At 32.6% G+C, this 15,946-nt stretch overlaps 3 protein-coding genes across 3 annotated transcripts; all 3 read right to left on the bottom strand.

Annotated features, from left to right (window-relative positions):
- Positions 1-406: 406 nt before the first annotated feature.
- LOC139859046 (uncharacterized) lies at positions 407-2,906 on the bottom strand. Its single transcript, XM_071847864.1, has 3 exons — positions 2,675-2,906; positions 844-2,579; positions 407-751 (listed from the first exon to the last, which is right to left on the bottom strand). The coding sequence occupies exons 1-3, from the start codon at positions 2,748-2,750 to the stop codon at positions 407-409; spliced, it is 2,157 nt and encodes a 718-aa protein (XP_071703965.1). The 5' UTR covers positions 2,751-2,906.
- A 228-nt stretch (positions 2,907-3,134) lies between these two features.
- On the bottom strand, positions 3,135-6,911 carry LOC139857148 (protease Do-like 9). Its single transcript, XM_071845875.1, has 9 exons — positions 6,202-6,911; positions 5,818-6,017; positions 5,555-5,735; positions 5,276-5,467; positions 4,969-5,201; positions 4,775-4,876; positions 4,425-4,475; positions 3,812-3,916; positions 3,135-3,397 (listed from the first exon to the last, which is right to left on the bottom strand). Exons 1-9 carry the CDS (start codon positions 6,740-6,742, stop codon positions 3,299-3,301), a joined length of 1,704 nt encoding a protein of 567 aa, XP_071701976.1. The 5' UTR covers positions 6,743-6,911; the 3' UTR covers positions 3,135-3,298.
- A 5,151-nt stretch (positions 6,912-12,062) lies between these two features.
- On the bottom strand, positions 12,063-13,657 carry LOC139860588 (uncharacterized). Its single transcript, XM_071849334.1, has 3 exons — positions 13,481-13,657; positions 12,574-12,731; positions 12,063-12,376 (listed from the first exon to the last, which is right to left on the bottom strand). Exons 1-3 carry the CDS (start codon positions 13,632-13,634, stop codon positions 12,269-12,271), a joined length of 420 nt encoding a protein of 139 aa, XP_071705435.1. The 5' UTR covers positions 13,635-13,657; the 3' UTR covers positions 12,063-12,268.
- Between the last annotated feature and the right edge of the window lie 2,289 nt (positions 13,658-15,946).

The raw sequence follows: 15,946 nt of genomic DNA on the forward strand, positions 1-15,946 counted from the left end.
GCCTTTGGCCATAAGCTTCTCCCATTCAATGGCTCAATGGTGTATTGGTAAGTTTTGATCCATGTATCTAACAAATACACTGGATGAACCCATGTTTCTGGTTCACCAGTTTCCAAACCATTTTCACTCATGTTATAAAACACTGCAATTGCATGCTTACAAGGTATCCCTGTTAGTTCCCACTTTCTACAAGCACATGATCTAGTCTCCCTATCCACAACATATTGATTAACTTTTCCACTCACTTGGTACCTTTGATCTCCACCCCATAAGACAGTACACTGGTGAGCCTCAGATTTGATTTTCTCAAACAATTTGGTGGCTGCAGGTGTTAAAGGGCCATTAGTCTTGGAAATGTTTTTCTTTACATTAACAATTCTCTTCATGCAATACTCTCGGATGTATTCTAAAGCTGTAAAATGGGTTTGTCACGTGCATCAACTAACCATCTGTTGAAACACTCACACATGTTACTGAGCAACACATCTGATACAGCCCTTCCTGTAAAATGACTCCTTGCCCACTGATGGGCAGGAATTTTAGCTAACCAAACAAAAGCTTCATTATCAAACTCCTTCAATTGTTGCATAGCCTGCTCAAACTCAGGAACTGTTGTTACACTAGCACATCTCCACAAGTGATTCTTATAAGCAACACCCCTGAAATCCCCTTTCATATTCCCATGAATATGTCTAAGGCAATGTCTATGCTCAGCACAAGGAAACACATTTGTAACAGCTTGTATTAAACCCTAACAGCATAAAACAATAAAAGTTAAAGTAACTAACCATTAACAAATGTAATGTAATTAAATTAAATATGAATTAAACAAGTAATTTTTACCTTTTGCCTGTCACTGATAAAAGTAAAGTTAGAATTGGTAGACAAGTCAAGATCTTGACCCAAGCACTCTAAGAACCAAGTCCAGGATGAACCACACTCTTGTTCAACAATGGCATATGCTACAGGATATATGCCATTGTTTGAATCAACCCCTACAGCACTCAAAATACAACCAGTTGCAGGTTGTTTCATAAAAGCACCATCCAACCCAAGTAGATCTCTACCTATTGCTTTAAAACCCTTCTTCAATGGTCCCAAACAAATGTAAATTCTCTTGAAAACCCTAGTTTCAGACTTTAGGGTTCCTGGCTCAACCTCAAACTTAACAGTAGTATCAACATTACCTCTCTTTAATTCACAAACATAATCTCTGAGCTCAGCATACTGAGATTTATAATCCCCTTGAATCATCTTTGTTGCCTTTCTCACAGCACGATATGCTTTATGCTCACTGATGATTAATTCAGTTTCTGTTTCCAAATATGATCTGACAGCTTTAATTGGTATCTTTGGATTCTTTTGAATTTGAGGTACCAACCGATTTGATAAAAATTGGTAAGTGCAGAATTTTAGTATCCTTGCAGGTTGACATTCATGTTGGTGTCTGTAGGTTCTAACCTCCCATTCTTCACTATCTTTTTCTTTGGATACCAACAACACCCACTCACAAACAATGTGTAATTCCCTTTTTGCCCATTTGTTAGTCTTCCCACTACAAGATTCCCCTGCTTTTTTAATTTGACTAGTCACTTTGTCTTTACTCTTCCCAACTACACCACCTTTAACTCTTAAGTTACTGGGCCCCACATCACATTTTGTCTTCTTTGACAAATCACTTTGACTAACTATCTCACCACCTTTTGAATTTATACACAACCCTTCACATTTAACCCTAATTCCTCTTTTGTCATTCTTAACAATAACTAGCTTTCTCCTAGTTTCAATAGCATGCATTCTCACAGCTTCCCTAACCTCTGATTTACTTTCAAACTTTTGTCCAAGATAGAAGAAAGTTTTTCCCACTTGAACACTACCTTCAACCTCCTTTTTATGATTACGAATTCTCTTCTTCCTTACCCCTTCTTCATCACTTTGAGAATCATAGCTTTCAAAACCATCATTGTTCAACACTTCCAATTCTGTACCCTCAATATTGACCTCATCATCTTCAAATGAGTTACAGCCATTTCCCATAAACTCTACATTCTTATCAATGTTAAAATTAAAATCTTTCATCTCTACATGAACATCCAAAATCTCATTTTCATCATCAACAATGTAATCACTATCCTCAGAGTCACTACCTTCACTGTTATCACCCTCTACTAAGCTCCCATCACTGTGAACACCACCAACTACTAAGTTATCATTATTAATTTGTTCTGACCATAACCTCTTCCCTTTAATATCCTCATGTTCAGCATACACATCAATTTGCCTATAAATCACATCACCATCTTCTAGACAACTAAGCAAATAGTCCCTATGTTCATTATCATTTAAAAGATTTAACCCAGTATCCATGTTTGTATTGGGTTTAAGAAAACGATATACCACAGACCTGGTGGGATCATAACCTAATTCTTGCATGACTGAATCCAGTTGTCCTAAACAAAACTTTTCAATGTCAAAACAATCAATGTAATCAGTTTTACCTTCTGTGTACACAACTTCACTACCCATTCTAAAATATCCACCATGATGTAACACAATCGTGAACAAATCAGGGTATACATCTGAAAAATGTGTAAAAAATTAAAGTTAACAAAACAATTACCTAATAATATTTAGGGTTCCACAGAATTATGAGCTTTGGGTGCATAAAACATACCGTATAATTGGTCGATAGCCTTTTGATCAGTTTCTGATGTACGAATAGTCCATGAATCATCCATTGAATCATCCATTGATAATCAATTTTGCTTTTAGGTTTTACTTCGTGGTTAACACTATTTGGAGGGATGAGTGTGAAAATCGGTGGATAAAAGTGGGGGACCATACCCGTTTGGGTTTATTCAGTACCAAGAATTAAAATTAATTCCGATATTACCCATCACGTGTAACTCACGTGATGAGAGTTAACGTTCGATTTGGATGTCCAGTTGACGGAGGGACTCCAATTGCAAAATTAAAATAATAAAGGGACTCTGATTGCCAAATTAAAAACTGAGGGACCAAACCAGCGATTTGGGGTATAATAGAGGGACCAACTAAGCAAAAAAGTCAACAAAATATGTAATTTATGAATTCAAAAGACTGAAAGTTTGTAAAATATGAATAACATCTAACTACAATCAGGACAACAAATATGATTGTATACATATCCTCTCTCGGAAGGCGTCCAAGTTCGCCAAGGCCCAAAACTTTTGGCTCTCAGAAAATAACATTGAGCCAAACAATAAACTGATAAAGACAACTATAACAAAAAATACTACACCATCTTGCTGATTGTTTCTCAGGTCTTGAGATCATCAGACATGGCAGACGGTATACAGTGTGTTGAGAGGATGTCCACAGTTGCAGCTTTCGCAGTTTTTGTCTCGAGTACCATTATCTGCGCAATCAATAGTTGATTGAATAGGATTACAGCTTTTATAAACACTTCACTTATATTTTGCCTTACAAAAGGAAAGGTCTCGTAATGGCGAAGTGGAGAGGTCAAGTTAGGTGGGTAATGGGTCAACTTATTTGACATTTAGATACAGATAGAATTGAGTCAACCCAGAGTTCTTGTGTCAACTTTTTAATAATAAACGTGTAGCCAAATTTGATTATGAAAACTACATTGTTGGAATAATATTGTAAATCATTTCATCCATGCCTTCTACAATTGTTTTTCTAACTTAACCCGTTAGGGAGGGAAGATAAACCAGGCCCATTCATCATGTAAATGGGCAGAAATTGCCACCTAAATTAAAAATGAACCATCATCCTTGCAAAAATGACAAAAGACAGAAAAGGAGCAAACCTGCTGATAATCTAATTCGAATTTTAAGTAATCATCAGTGCAACTTTCTACCATGTTAGCCAAGCTCTTCAGATTCTTCACTGGCTGTCCATTGAAAGCAATAACCTAAGAATATATGAAATGAAAAAAAAAAAAAAAAACAAATAAGAAGTGGCACAGATTAAAGCACAACACTAGTTTATCATTTATCTAGTATCTTGTATAATTAAATAGGGCTTCATTTTTCAGTTTTAACTTGTGTTTTATTTTATCAACAAAAGAATTGAGAAAATTTTTCTCAACATTTTGATGTGTTATGATTTCCGTCCAGTATACAAGGATACCCTTTTTTCGTGTTATCTTATTCTCTAAACGTCTGACAACACGTTAATTGTCTAAATCTATAGTTACGTGCATTAGATGGTCCAAAAAAAACAACTAACAAACTTACAGCAGAGCTCAACTATCAAAATTCACATAAACAAAGGAAAAAAGAAGATTAACACCCTAAAAAACTCTTATTGTTAGCAAAGACGGTAGTTTACAGAGAACGGGGTTCATTGTACTTAATATTTCCCAAGTACATCAATTAAAAACATACAACTAAAAACCAACCCGCCCACACATGACTAACCTGGGTGTTGACGATCTCCTCGTATCCTATGTTGATATCCGCCACCAGTACCTTCAATTAGCGTTTCACAAAAGAATTTACTATTTTCACGTGAAAAGAAAAAAAAAAAACATAATAATAAGGATTTTGCTAACAGGGCTGTCGTTAACACGTTTTAAGATACTATACATTTTGATAACCGCCATAATTAAATTGACTAGTAACCGCCATGTACAATGACTTAATGCATGTTAACAACAACCCTAAGGGCTGTGGTTAGCAAAATCCTAATAATAATAAAGAACAACAAATTGTCAAGAAAATTGACAAGAAAAACAGTAAATAGAAAATTACGAAGTGCGTTTAGGAACCTGTGAAACGACTACAATCTGTTCATCTGGTGATTTCGGCATTTCATGCAGAAGTTTATCCAACAGCTTAACTGGTGCATCATACCCATAGTCTTTTCCATACTGAAACACACACACAGTTGATCCACATTTTAATAAAACTATAAAAGACATATAATCATAGATTCACAAGGGTTAAAGAGTAAATTACACACCTCTGATTTGAGATAAGGAACAGACACAGTTGTAAACACTAATCCTGCAATGATATAATATGATGGAGGTCTACCCTTATTGTGTGCAGGAATTAGCTTTTTATGACTCTCAAACTTGATGTTATACTTCAGGATTTTAGAATCACGAAGCACTTTGATTTGTGCTGTATCTCCAGTATATTTATGAGACACAAGATAACTAAAACCTATCCTCTCTCCATGCCTAAACGGAACTGCAACTCATATCAGTAACGAACGTTAGAATCAACACCACAAACTTAACGAGAACTTAACGAACTATTATTACCTGTCCCATCATTGGCAATATCAACCCCATCAAAACTGAGTATAATATCGGATGGTTTTAAAACTTTATGTTCAGGGGCTGTGGGGTCGATTCGTCGAATCCGGACGCCTTTCTGGTTATCTTTCATCCCCATTGACTTACGCAAATCGGGATTTTCCATTTTCTGCCACTCAACTCCAAGAATAGGAAATCCTGACACACATGAGATAACCATAACCATTGTCATATAAAATTGACAAACTTTATGCATAAAATACAAAATTATAGATATATAAGTACCAGTGTAAGATCCATTTTTCTCATAATCTTGAATAAAGTGCATTATTACAGGTGTTGGTATGACATATCCAATGTTTTCGGCGTCATCATGTTTAAGAGACTGAAATGCAATACCAACACAATTTCCCCTATCATTGAACGCGGGCCCACCAGAATTCCCCGAGTTAATTGCCGCATCGATCTACATTTGATTCGGATAATAATTCATTAATAATTAGTAAATAAACAAAATCCTCAAGGGTGGTTAAAAAGACATAATTAACCTGCAATCCCAACAGTTCAGTTGACCCATGAACATAAGATAGTATTTCAATACGTGAAACGACCCCACTAGTAACAGATATTGTATCTCCTCCGATTGGATAACCGACAACTGTAACTGCATCTTGAAGTGCAGGCAAATCGCCAAATTCAACAGGTGATACACCCTGCCAAAACTCATCATCCTCCACCGCAAGCAAAGCTGCATATTTGCATCAACAATTTCATAATTAAGTTATAATACAACTTAATGCACATAATCATATGCAACACTACAAACTCATGCTAACCAGCTACTTGATGCACATTATCACAAATAACAACCATTACACTGCAAATGTATATAACGTTATCATCAAACAATAAATATAAGGATGTAACCGTACCTATATCGCATTCTGTCCCGATAGCAAGAACCGTGGCAACGTATTTGGTATCAGAGCCACGCTTTTTTAGCTTAACTTGAGTATAATGTTCAACCGAATGCGCATTAGTTAAAACTCTTCTCCCACTAATCACAAAACCACTACTGCTAGAGCTAAACTGTCTCTTCCTCTGCCATGGTAATGAAAAATTAGGTTCAGTGTGCGTACAGAACACCTTCACAACGGCATCCATCGCCGGCACAACTCTAGCCATTGCCATAACATTCTCAATAACCGAACCGGTAACAATTCCGTTTCCATTGGCTTCAATACACCTAGACGGTGATGCAGAAATTAGGGGTTTTTCAGGTTTTTCGACGGCGGGATTACGCCGGCGGCGGAGGTGGTGGTTGTGATTAGATTTGGGTGTATTGTTATTGACAGTTAGATCAACGTCGTCGATTGATGGGGAATTAGAGGTTGAATTTGTGATTTGGTGATCTAGGGTTTCGGGTGTTTGAGATTTAGGTTTCCGACCTCGTTTTCGCTTGTTATCCACCATCTTAGGGTTGTTATTATAGTTGGTTGAGTGGAAATTTTAGGTACAAACGTTTGAATTTGTGATATGTGAGAGTGATTAAAACTCCGGTTAACGGCAGTGGCACCGGTGACGTAGGGTGGATGGAACAATGGGGCTAAGACGTGACGTTGTTACAAAGGTTTTAGACTGGTGAAACGGCGTCGCTTTATATGTGGAAGGGTGAAAGTCCAGTGGTAAAGCTATGTGGAAACTGAAAATATCTATATATAATAAGTAAATAATTACTAATTACGTAGTAATAATTAAAAAAAATTCCCATAATTAATAATTACTAGTATTACTTACGGAGTAATTATTTATTTATTACTGTACATAATAAGGTTACTTACAACGTACGTAGAATACACGTTCAATCTTGAAAGTAAAGCCAAGTATAATTTTCATTTACGTGAAGAATATATTCACATTGCAAACTTTTTTTTTCTTTTTCGCAAAAGATTAAAGATTAATTCAACTTGAACATTCAATCCCTTTGAGGTCGTTTTAGAATTATCGTACAACTAGTGAAATGACTCATGGAACTACGGGTTTGTTTAAACGAAACAGTTTAACGATATGTTTTAGGTATTATTTAACGACCCGTCCTAATCCATCTGGACGAATACATTACATTTGGTTACATCGCGAGGTACTTGACCTCTATATGATACATTTTACAAACATTGCATTCGTTTTTAAAAGACAAACTTTCATTACATCGAAAGTTGACGTCATGCATACCATTTCATAATATATTCAACTATAATTGACTTAATAATAATCTTGATGAACTCAACGACTCGAATGCAACGTCTTTTGAAATATATCATGAATGACTCCAAGTAATATCTCTAACATGAGCAAATGCACAGCGAAAGATTTCTTTAATACCTGAGAATAAACATGCTTTAAAGTGTCAACCAAAAGGTTGGTGAGTTCATTAGTTTATCGTAATCAATCATTTCCATAATTTTAATAGACCACAAGATTTCATTTAATCAATAATCATACACTCGTAAGTGTTTAAAATTCATTCATATGGATTGAACACCTGGTAACCGACATTAACAAAATGCATCTAGAATATCCCCAAACAAATAAACATCGAAGTACTAAAGCAGTTCAAATTCTCTGACTGGGGCGTGTCAAAGCCCATAGATCTATCTTTAGGATTCGCGTCAATTGATGGCAATTATAATAAACACCAATTCTTAGGCTACCAAGTTCAACAAGGGCGATATCCGGTATAACAATTCAACCATAGAATGTAGTTTCGATTACTTGTGTCTATTTCGTAAAACAGTTATAAAAGCAGCGCATGTATTTTCAGTCTCAAAAATATATATTGCAAAAGCATTTAAAAAGGGAGCAAATGAAACTCACGATACGATATTTTGTAGTAAAAATATGCATACGACGAAACTGAACAATGCAGGGTTGGCCTCGGATTCACGAACCTATATCAGTTATATATTCATTAATACATATATCGTAATCGAATAAATATATATTATTATTAGTGATATAATTTATATATTTAATAATTTATAAGTTTCATTATTTATATATTTTTATTTTATATATAATTGTTAATATAGTTAAGTTAAATATATTTTTATATGGGGATCACTTGTTTGAAATTAATAATTATGATAATAATAATATTAGTAATACTATGTAATATTGATACGATATAATAATGATAAAAGTGGTAATAATGTTAATAATGATTTTAATAATGATAATAATACTAAGTTTGTATTAAAATAATAACTATGATAATATTAATTATAATAATTCTTTTAAAACATACTTTAGTTAAGATTTTAATAATGTTCTTAATAATATTTATATTCAAAATTTCTATATTTTTAATCTTTACAATATTATTAAACCTGTATATTCATAATTGTAATAATCATAACCTTCGTGTTTAATTTATAAACTAATGACTATAGTTTCTTTTAATATTAATTTTGTGTTCATAATCATTTTCTACATGTATTCATATAGTTATAATTAATTTCCTAATCTTTATCATAACACCTTTTATTATAAATTAACATGTTTAGTATTCTTGTAAACATAATGATATTACTAGCAAAAATAACATAATAATAATACTATAAATAATAATTTTAGTAATGATAATACTAAATGATAATACTAATATAATTATTAATAATAACTGACATAATAATGATAATGATATAACCTGTATTAATGTTAATAATAATAATAATAATTTACTTATTAATAATAACTATAATTAATAATAATAATGAAAATCATAATAATAATAATAATGACAATAATTATAATTATAATTCTAATTATAATTCTAATAATAATAACAATAATAATGATAATAATAATTTTGGTATTTGAAAACTACCTCCAAGGGTCTTTAAAAAAAAAATAATGTCGCTGCCCGGGTTCGAACTCGAGACCTCTCGTTCCCTCCTAACACCCTCAAACCATTTCACCATCCTTGTTTTTCTGATTACAAAGCCATACTATTTTTATTTAACCGAATTTTTCTGTGTTCTTACAACTTCTTCTTCATCATCGACTCAATTCATCCCAAAATCCTTTCTAATCTTAATAACTATTACGTAATCGAGTTTGGAACTTAATATCCAACATATAAAAATCTACTTGTGATTAATTGATTTGGAAAAAGAAAAAAATATATATATATATAAAAAAGAAGCAGCATTGCTGCTGTTCGTCGGTATAAAACAAAAAAAGAATTTTTGAATTTCGATTTTTATTGCATTATAGCAAAAATGTATAACACAAAATAGTTTGTAAATTGCTTATATAAACTAATGGAATCATAAATTTTTCCTTAATCATAACATATAACACTAATTTGAGTGAAGAACATTAGTTGACTTTTAAAAAACAAAACTTTGACTTCGAAATTCGAATTCGATATAGAAATTTGGAACTTCAAATTTTGCAGATAGTTTACACGAAGGATTCCTAACAACTCTGCATTTAAGGATTTTGATAAATGATTCAAATTTGAATTATGACCAAAAAGTGAACTTACAGGGGACTGACGGTTCTTTTTAAAATTTATGTTTTTTTCAAAACCCATTTGCAGATGATATCTTTTATGAAATGTACTGATAATTGAAATAGAAACACTAGTAAATCACAGTTTTGTATTGTCATCTACAAATGGTTGACAGGAGGTACATATATATTCATTCATGGAAAAGAAAAAAATTAAATTAATAAAAGAGAACGATGGGCAACAGAATTTGGAATGTTTTGTTGTTAATCTCACCAATTTGAAACAGTTATCCTCAATCAGTTATATGTATTTATGTATAAATCTGTATTTATATATCTTGTTATATATGTATGTATATATATCAATTTCTTAAATTTTGATATTTAACAAGTATAAACATATTAGTATTATTAATAATACTAATAATAATATTTTAATGATATTATTATTAATAATGTGGCTAATAATAATAAATGATAAATAATAATATTATTAACAAAAATGATAATTTTATTACATTTAATTTCTAAATGATAATAGTAATCTTATTAGTTATAATAATATTAATATTATTAATGATAATAATATAATAACTTATACATATCAAATTATATATATATATATATATATATATATATATATATATATATATATATATATATATATATATATATATATATATATATATATATATATATATATATATATATATATATTATATTTGAAATAATATTAATAATACTAATATTAATATCAATATTAACAATAATAAAAGTAATGATGATAATATTAATGTAGCAATTATACCCAATCTTGCAATCAAATTTAATATAATACTATTTATTATTTATGTAATATTATGTTATGTGATGATATTTACTGAATAATTAATATTTATATATTTATATATATTTTTAATTTGAAATCATAGATTTATAACAACTTATACCTATTTATATATATTAACAGTACTTAATTATTCTAATTGTTATTTTTTTATTTTAAATTCCAATTATTTAAAATATACTTTATTAAATCAAAATATTATATATTCTTATATTTATATTTATATAATATATACATATTTATTTACAAATAATTGTTCGTGAATCGTCGGAATTAGCAAAAGGGCAAATGCATTCATATAAATTGTTCCAAAATTTTTGGACTCAACATTACAGACTTTTCTTATCGTGTCGAGATCATATAAAGATTAAGTTTAAATTTGGTCGGAAATTTCCGGGTTGTCACATATTAAGTGAACGTAAATGCTAAAGTCATTTAGTTTAATGACCCGTGGAACCACAGAATCCGACTAAGAAACTCGTCAGCTGAACATTGCATCAAACACATAAAATGCATATTAAACAATCCACATCCAATCATAAGAGATAATATTGGTTGTCATTTTATTTAAAAGTGTAAATTAAAATATAAATTTAATATTGGTCCTTCAACCTAACTTTTATAACTTCTCGTACTAAATTCAAAATAATTAATTAAAATTATTTAAAATTATTTAATTTTAATAATTATTAATAAGATTTAATAATAATAATTAATTAATAAGATTTTATTTTAATTTAAAATTATTTATATTAATGACATCACTCACAATGTCTAGATTTTTTTCTTTTGCTTTTTGAATTTTTTTTAACAAAGGAATTAACCTAATAATGGCATCATTATTATAGAATTTTAATAGAAACTATAGATAGATACTCACATTTACTACAATTTTATTACTCCGTACTAATTTCATTAATAGTACTAATTTCATTAATAGGTTAATGTTATAAAATCAGTTGTAACGGGTCATCACTCACGCCGTGGGTTGATGACATGACAATAATCCAACACCAATTTTACAAGTAATGAGGGTGACTTATATTCGTGGGTTGAGCGGTAAAACCCCCTCCCCATGCAACGCGATGTGCGGAAGGTATCCTTGGATGGAATTCAAGGGTAAAAGGGGAAACCTTGTGTGCAATGTTGCACCCCACAGAAGTCGAACTCCTAATCTCTCGCTAAGAGATGTAGACCACTATCAAATGAGCTACAACACAAAGTCACATAAACATACATTTTGAGGCCAAAGTCCAAACACAATTAAGTAAACCTGGACTAGATCTTAGGACCTTACACTCTAAGGCCATTACATGAACCTAAACGCTACCTGCGATATAAATTGGCCATAGAACTTATAAGGCAACGGTTAAAAATTTTGGCTTGTAGAATGATGACGCTTACGACTTAACCATATATATGTAAGGCTTCATATGCATACGTCGTTCAATTGGCATGCCACACGGACACGGTAACAACTCCTTAAAAACTCAACTGTAACGTACAACTAAACATAATCACATCAGAGTTACTGATGCGTAAATGTACTACGTAAAGCTATAAAAGTAAAAGGCTCCCATTTCACAAACATTTATTGCTACATGACCTACATGCTAACAGTCTAAGCCAAGAGGTTATTAAAGAGCATTTATCATTCGCTTCATCTCAGCAGTCCTTCGAGGATCCGGATCTTCAATTGCTCTCTCGGTGAGTACATGTTTGATTCTGCACATTGATTTCCTCACCTGCACATTAAAATCATGAACAGACAAACATCTTATAATTCGAATTATTCTTTCAACTTTCAAGACTCACTTTTTCTATTTATATATAAATATAAACTTTCATTCAGTTTTCTGGTTTCTGTAATTGGGTCCAATTTCCATGATGTGAGGACGAAAGTATGAAATTGAGAAATCAAATAAAATAAAATGAAATAAACCTTAGGTAGCCGCTCAGGATTAGGAAACCGCAAGTTTTGCGCATGAAGCATTTGGCGTTGAGTCATCAGCATATTCTTTTCCTTCAGCAGGACATACCATAGCTTCTGTAGATCATCCCATGACTTGAGACGCAGTTCGGACGCCTTCCAACTACGTCCTGGCCAAAAAAAAAGTGCAACTTATCATTACATAATATTAAAATAAATAAAAACCAAGAGTTTTGAGGATACAGTACACGACACAAATCTTATGTAACTTTACTTCCATTGCAACTAATCTGTACAGGCAGCCAAGATTACCAACCATATGCATATCATTGAAGAGTGAAGAATATGAAGATCTTTAAAAAAGAAAAGGAAAAAAAAAAGCTTATAACATTGAACAGTAAAGATATGAAACATTTTCTGCTTCATTAAGGCCCCGTTTGGCTCACGGAATCCCACTGGATTCTTGATTCCGTGAGCCAAACGGAGCCTAAGCTTTCAATTCTAATTTCCCTTCATCCTAACAACTACAAGCTGCCTGAAATTACTACGTAAATATTTATCTACGAGTTTTCTTTACTGATACTTCTAACATTGTATCACTTGGTAATAATATTGTACGGTAACTACACACAAATTTCATCAAAGTGGAACAGAAAAAAATTTCATTACAAAGCAGAAGTCTTTAACAGAAGCACCAATTTCCTGAAATTACTAACAGAAACTGTGTTATTTTACACTCCAACATAATGTTACTTATTATTCTACTATGGAATCAATTGCAAATTTGCAATAGCCTTAGATGGTAACCAGACACAAGAGTAATATGAACGGTCAAAACAAAAAAACAAATTCATACATAACAGAGCTCTTAACCATATACTGAATCTAATGTAAAACTATAAAACTTGCAAACACGAACCGTAAACAACAGGTTTCTCATCTTCTTGATTTCTGTCCACCTCAAAGAACTCCTCAAGGGGATTATGCGCAGTTCTAACAGTACTAGCAGCACTAGTTTCTGATCTTGCTGTTGTTGCAAACAATCTTCTTCCAAAAACTCTTGTCAAAAACATGATTACACCAAAATGCTGCACAGTGAAAAAAATAAAGCTTCTTACAAGGTAAAAGACACCTAATTTATTACGAACTAATAAAGATTTCATATAGTTATAATTCTATTAGATGATACAACAAAACACCTCCTGAAAATTTTTCACAAGCATATCGTCGAACAGGTGGTGGGCATTAAAAAAGAATCAAAAAGGAACATAAACGAATTCAAAGAGAGATTTTTACCGGATTCAGATGGGGACGATGTAGAATAAGATTGTAAGTATTCAATCAGTGATCATAAAGATCGCTCAGAAATGGCGATGTAAAGAATAAGGGATGCAAGAACGGCTGCAGGAGGTTGCTGTAACGAAAAACCCAAAATCTAAATGGGCTTCACGGCCCAACAGATGAAGGACAGTAAAACCGTACGGTTGATTTTATGTGCCACTTTTTCTGTAAATCGTCCGTAATAATGTATGTTAACAAAAAAAAAAAATTTAGCAGGATTAATTCCAACAAAGTTGGATGTGGGATTTGAACTCGGGTTAATAGGGAGAGAAAAGAAAGGTACTACCGTTAAGCCAAAATCACCGATCTAATTTAACAACCTTGTCAATTATAAAATTTAAAAGGTTTTAATTCAGTTAAACCTTATATTTAACCATTTTATTCGAATTTTGAATAATTAAATCTACATGATTAACAACATTCGGGTGTTAGTTCTGACAATCATATATTCATATTTGAAGTTACTCTCTACAACACTACAACGTGTAGATTTGATATGCATACGTTAAATAGTATCAGATCAAAGAAAGACTTAAACATCCTTAAGAGAAATGAGAGGGGGTTCGTCCACTTCCCGTTTTCCTTGGTAACGCAAAAAACCCACACCCCTATTCCGTTTTCACCTTAGTCAATATTCATGTCAGACCACTTTCGTCGCCAACACAACATGATACTTTTTCTTTCTCTTATTTTTTTTTTTTTTCATTTTTCAAATAAATGATGCTTTTAAATATAATGAAATATTATTTTAACACATTAACTAACATACCTTTCACTCCCTACTTTTTTTTTTACTTAGTCAGTCACCGATGAGTCGATTACACGAAAGTGACATAGATCACCACTCTCAATAATCTAAGACCACTAATAGTTATCAGTCGTTGGGAGCGTGAAATAGAGCTCCCTTCAAGGACACCAATACTAGCAAATGTCATCGGCGCTCCCTTTTAAGACTTTGCCATCTTTGTGATGCTCCTAGCGGCTATAAAGCATAATTGAGAATGGAGCATTTGCTTTTTTATATACCATATTCATTAAAAATTAAAAATTATACATTGTATTAATTAATTAATTTATGTGGGTTTATTTTATGGTGAAGAGTATATATTGGATATTAATGAAATGTAATGAGTTAGTAATGATACCGCAACACGCATGCGCAATGCATACGTATGCGGGCACTCGCTGGCATACGTATGCGTGTACTTTGTATGCGGTATGCGGCATGCGTATTCGTATCGAATGCCTATGTTTCTGGTACGGTGGTTACTTGGTCCTCAAGTAAGTATCTTTTCCATAATTATATCCGTGATTCGGGGGAGTTGGTTATGGAAAAGATTACCATTATCTCGGATGGTTCTAGAATTAGGGTTTGCCTATATATACAAACCCTTATTATCATTCTAACAACACAACAACGTTACGTAACGATCATCAATCACACATCTTACGTAACCAACATCATCTCTCGCCTTCTCAAGGTTAACAGGTTAGTTATTTGTCGACTAGCTCCTACAGCCTTTATATGGGGCCTTCTGATCAACGCACGTTATCGAAGGTGGACTTAATCACTTGGCCACCCCGCCGACATCATCATGTCGGCCAGGGTTATTCACGGTAGCCGGACCGGAGAGTCTTGTTCTAAGATCCTTAAACCCCCCCCCCCCTTTTACGCATTGAACAAGCATATTAACCCTGTGGTAAAAATATGCATGATCAAGTGGTGCTTTCATTGAGAGTCGAACTAATTCAAGACGTGTTTAATTGTTTTTTCTTTTAAAGTTTTGAATTATAAGGCTTATTATTCACAAAATTGTTTGAATTTTTTCTTTAACAGTATCATGGCTTCCGGGAACTCATCGGAGCGTACTCAAACAGATAATCAAAGCACGTCGTCTGGTAATCAGCAGACGCAAGCTATGACTACGGGGGCGGGATACACGCCATATCCTCCACCTGTATCCGGCGAGCCTTTTCAGAGGTATAAGCCGATATATCTAGATGGGATTACACCGCCAAGGGCAAACTCGCCAGTTAAAACCAC

The sequence above is a fragment of the Rutidosis leptorrhynchoides genome, chromosome 7 (genome assembly GCF_046630445.1).
Source record: "Rutidosis leptorrhynchoides isolate AG116_Rl617_1_P2 chromosome 7, CSIRO_AGI_Rlap_v1, whole genome shotgun sequence".
NCBI lineage: Eukaryota > Viridiplantae > Streptophyta > Magnoliopsida > Asterales > Asteraceae > Rutidosis > Rutidosis leptorrhynchoides.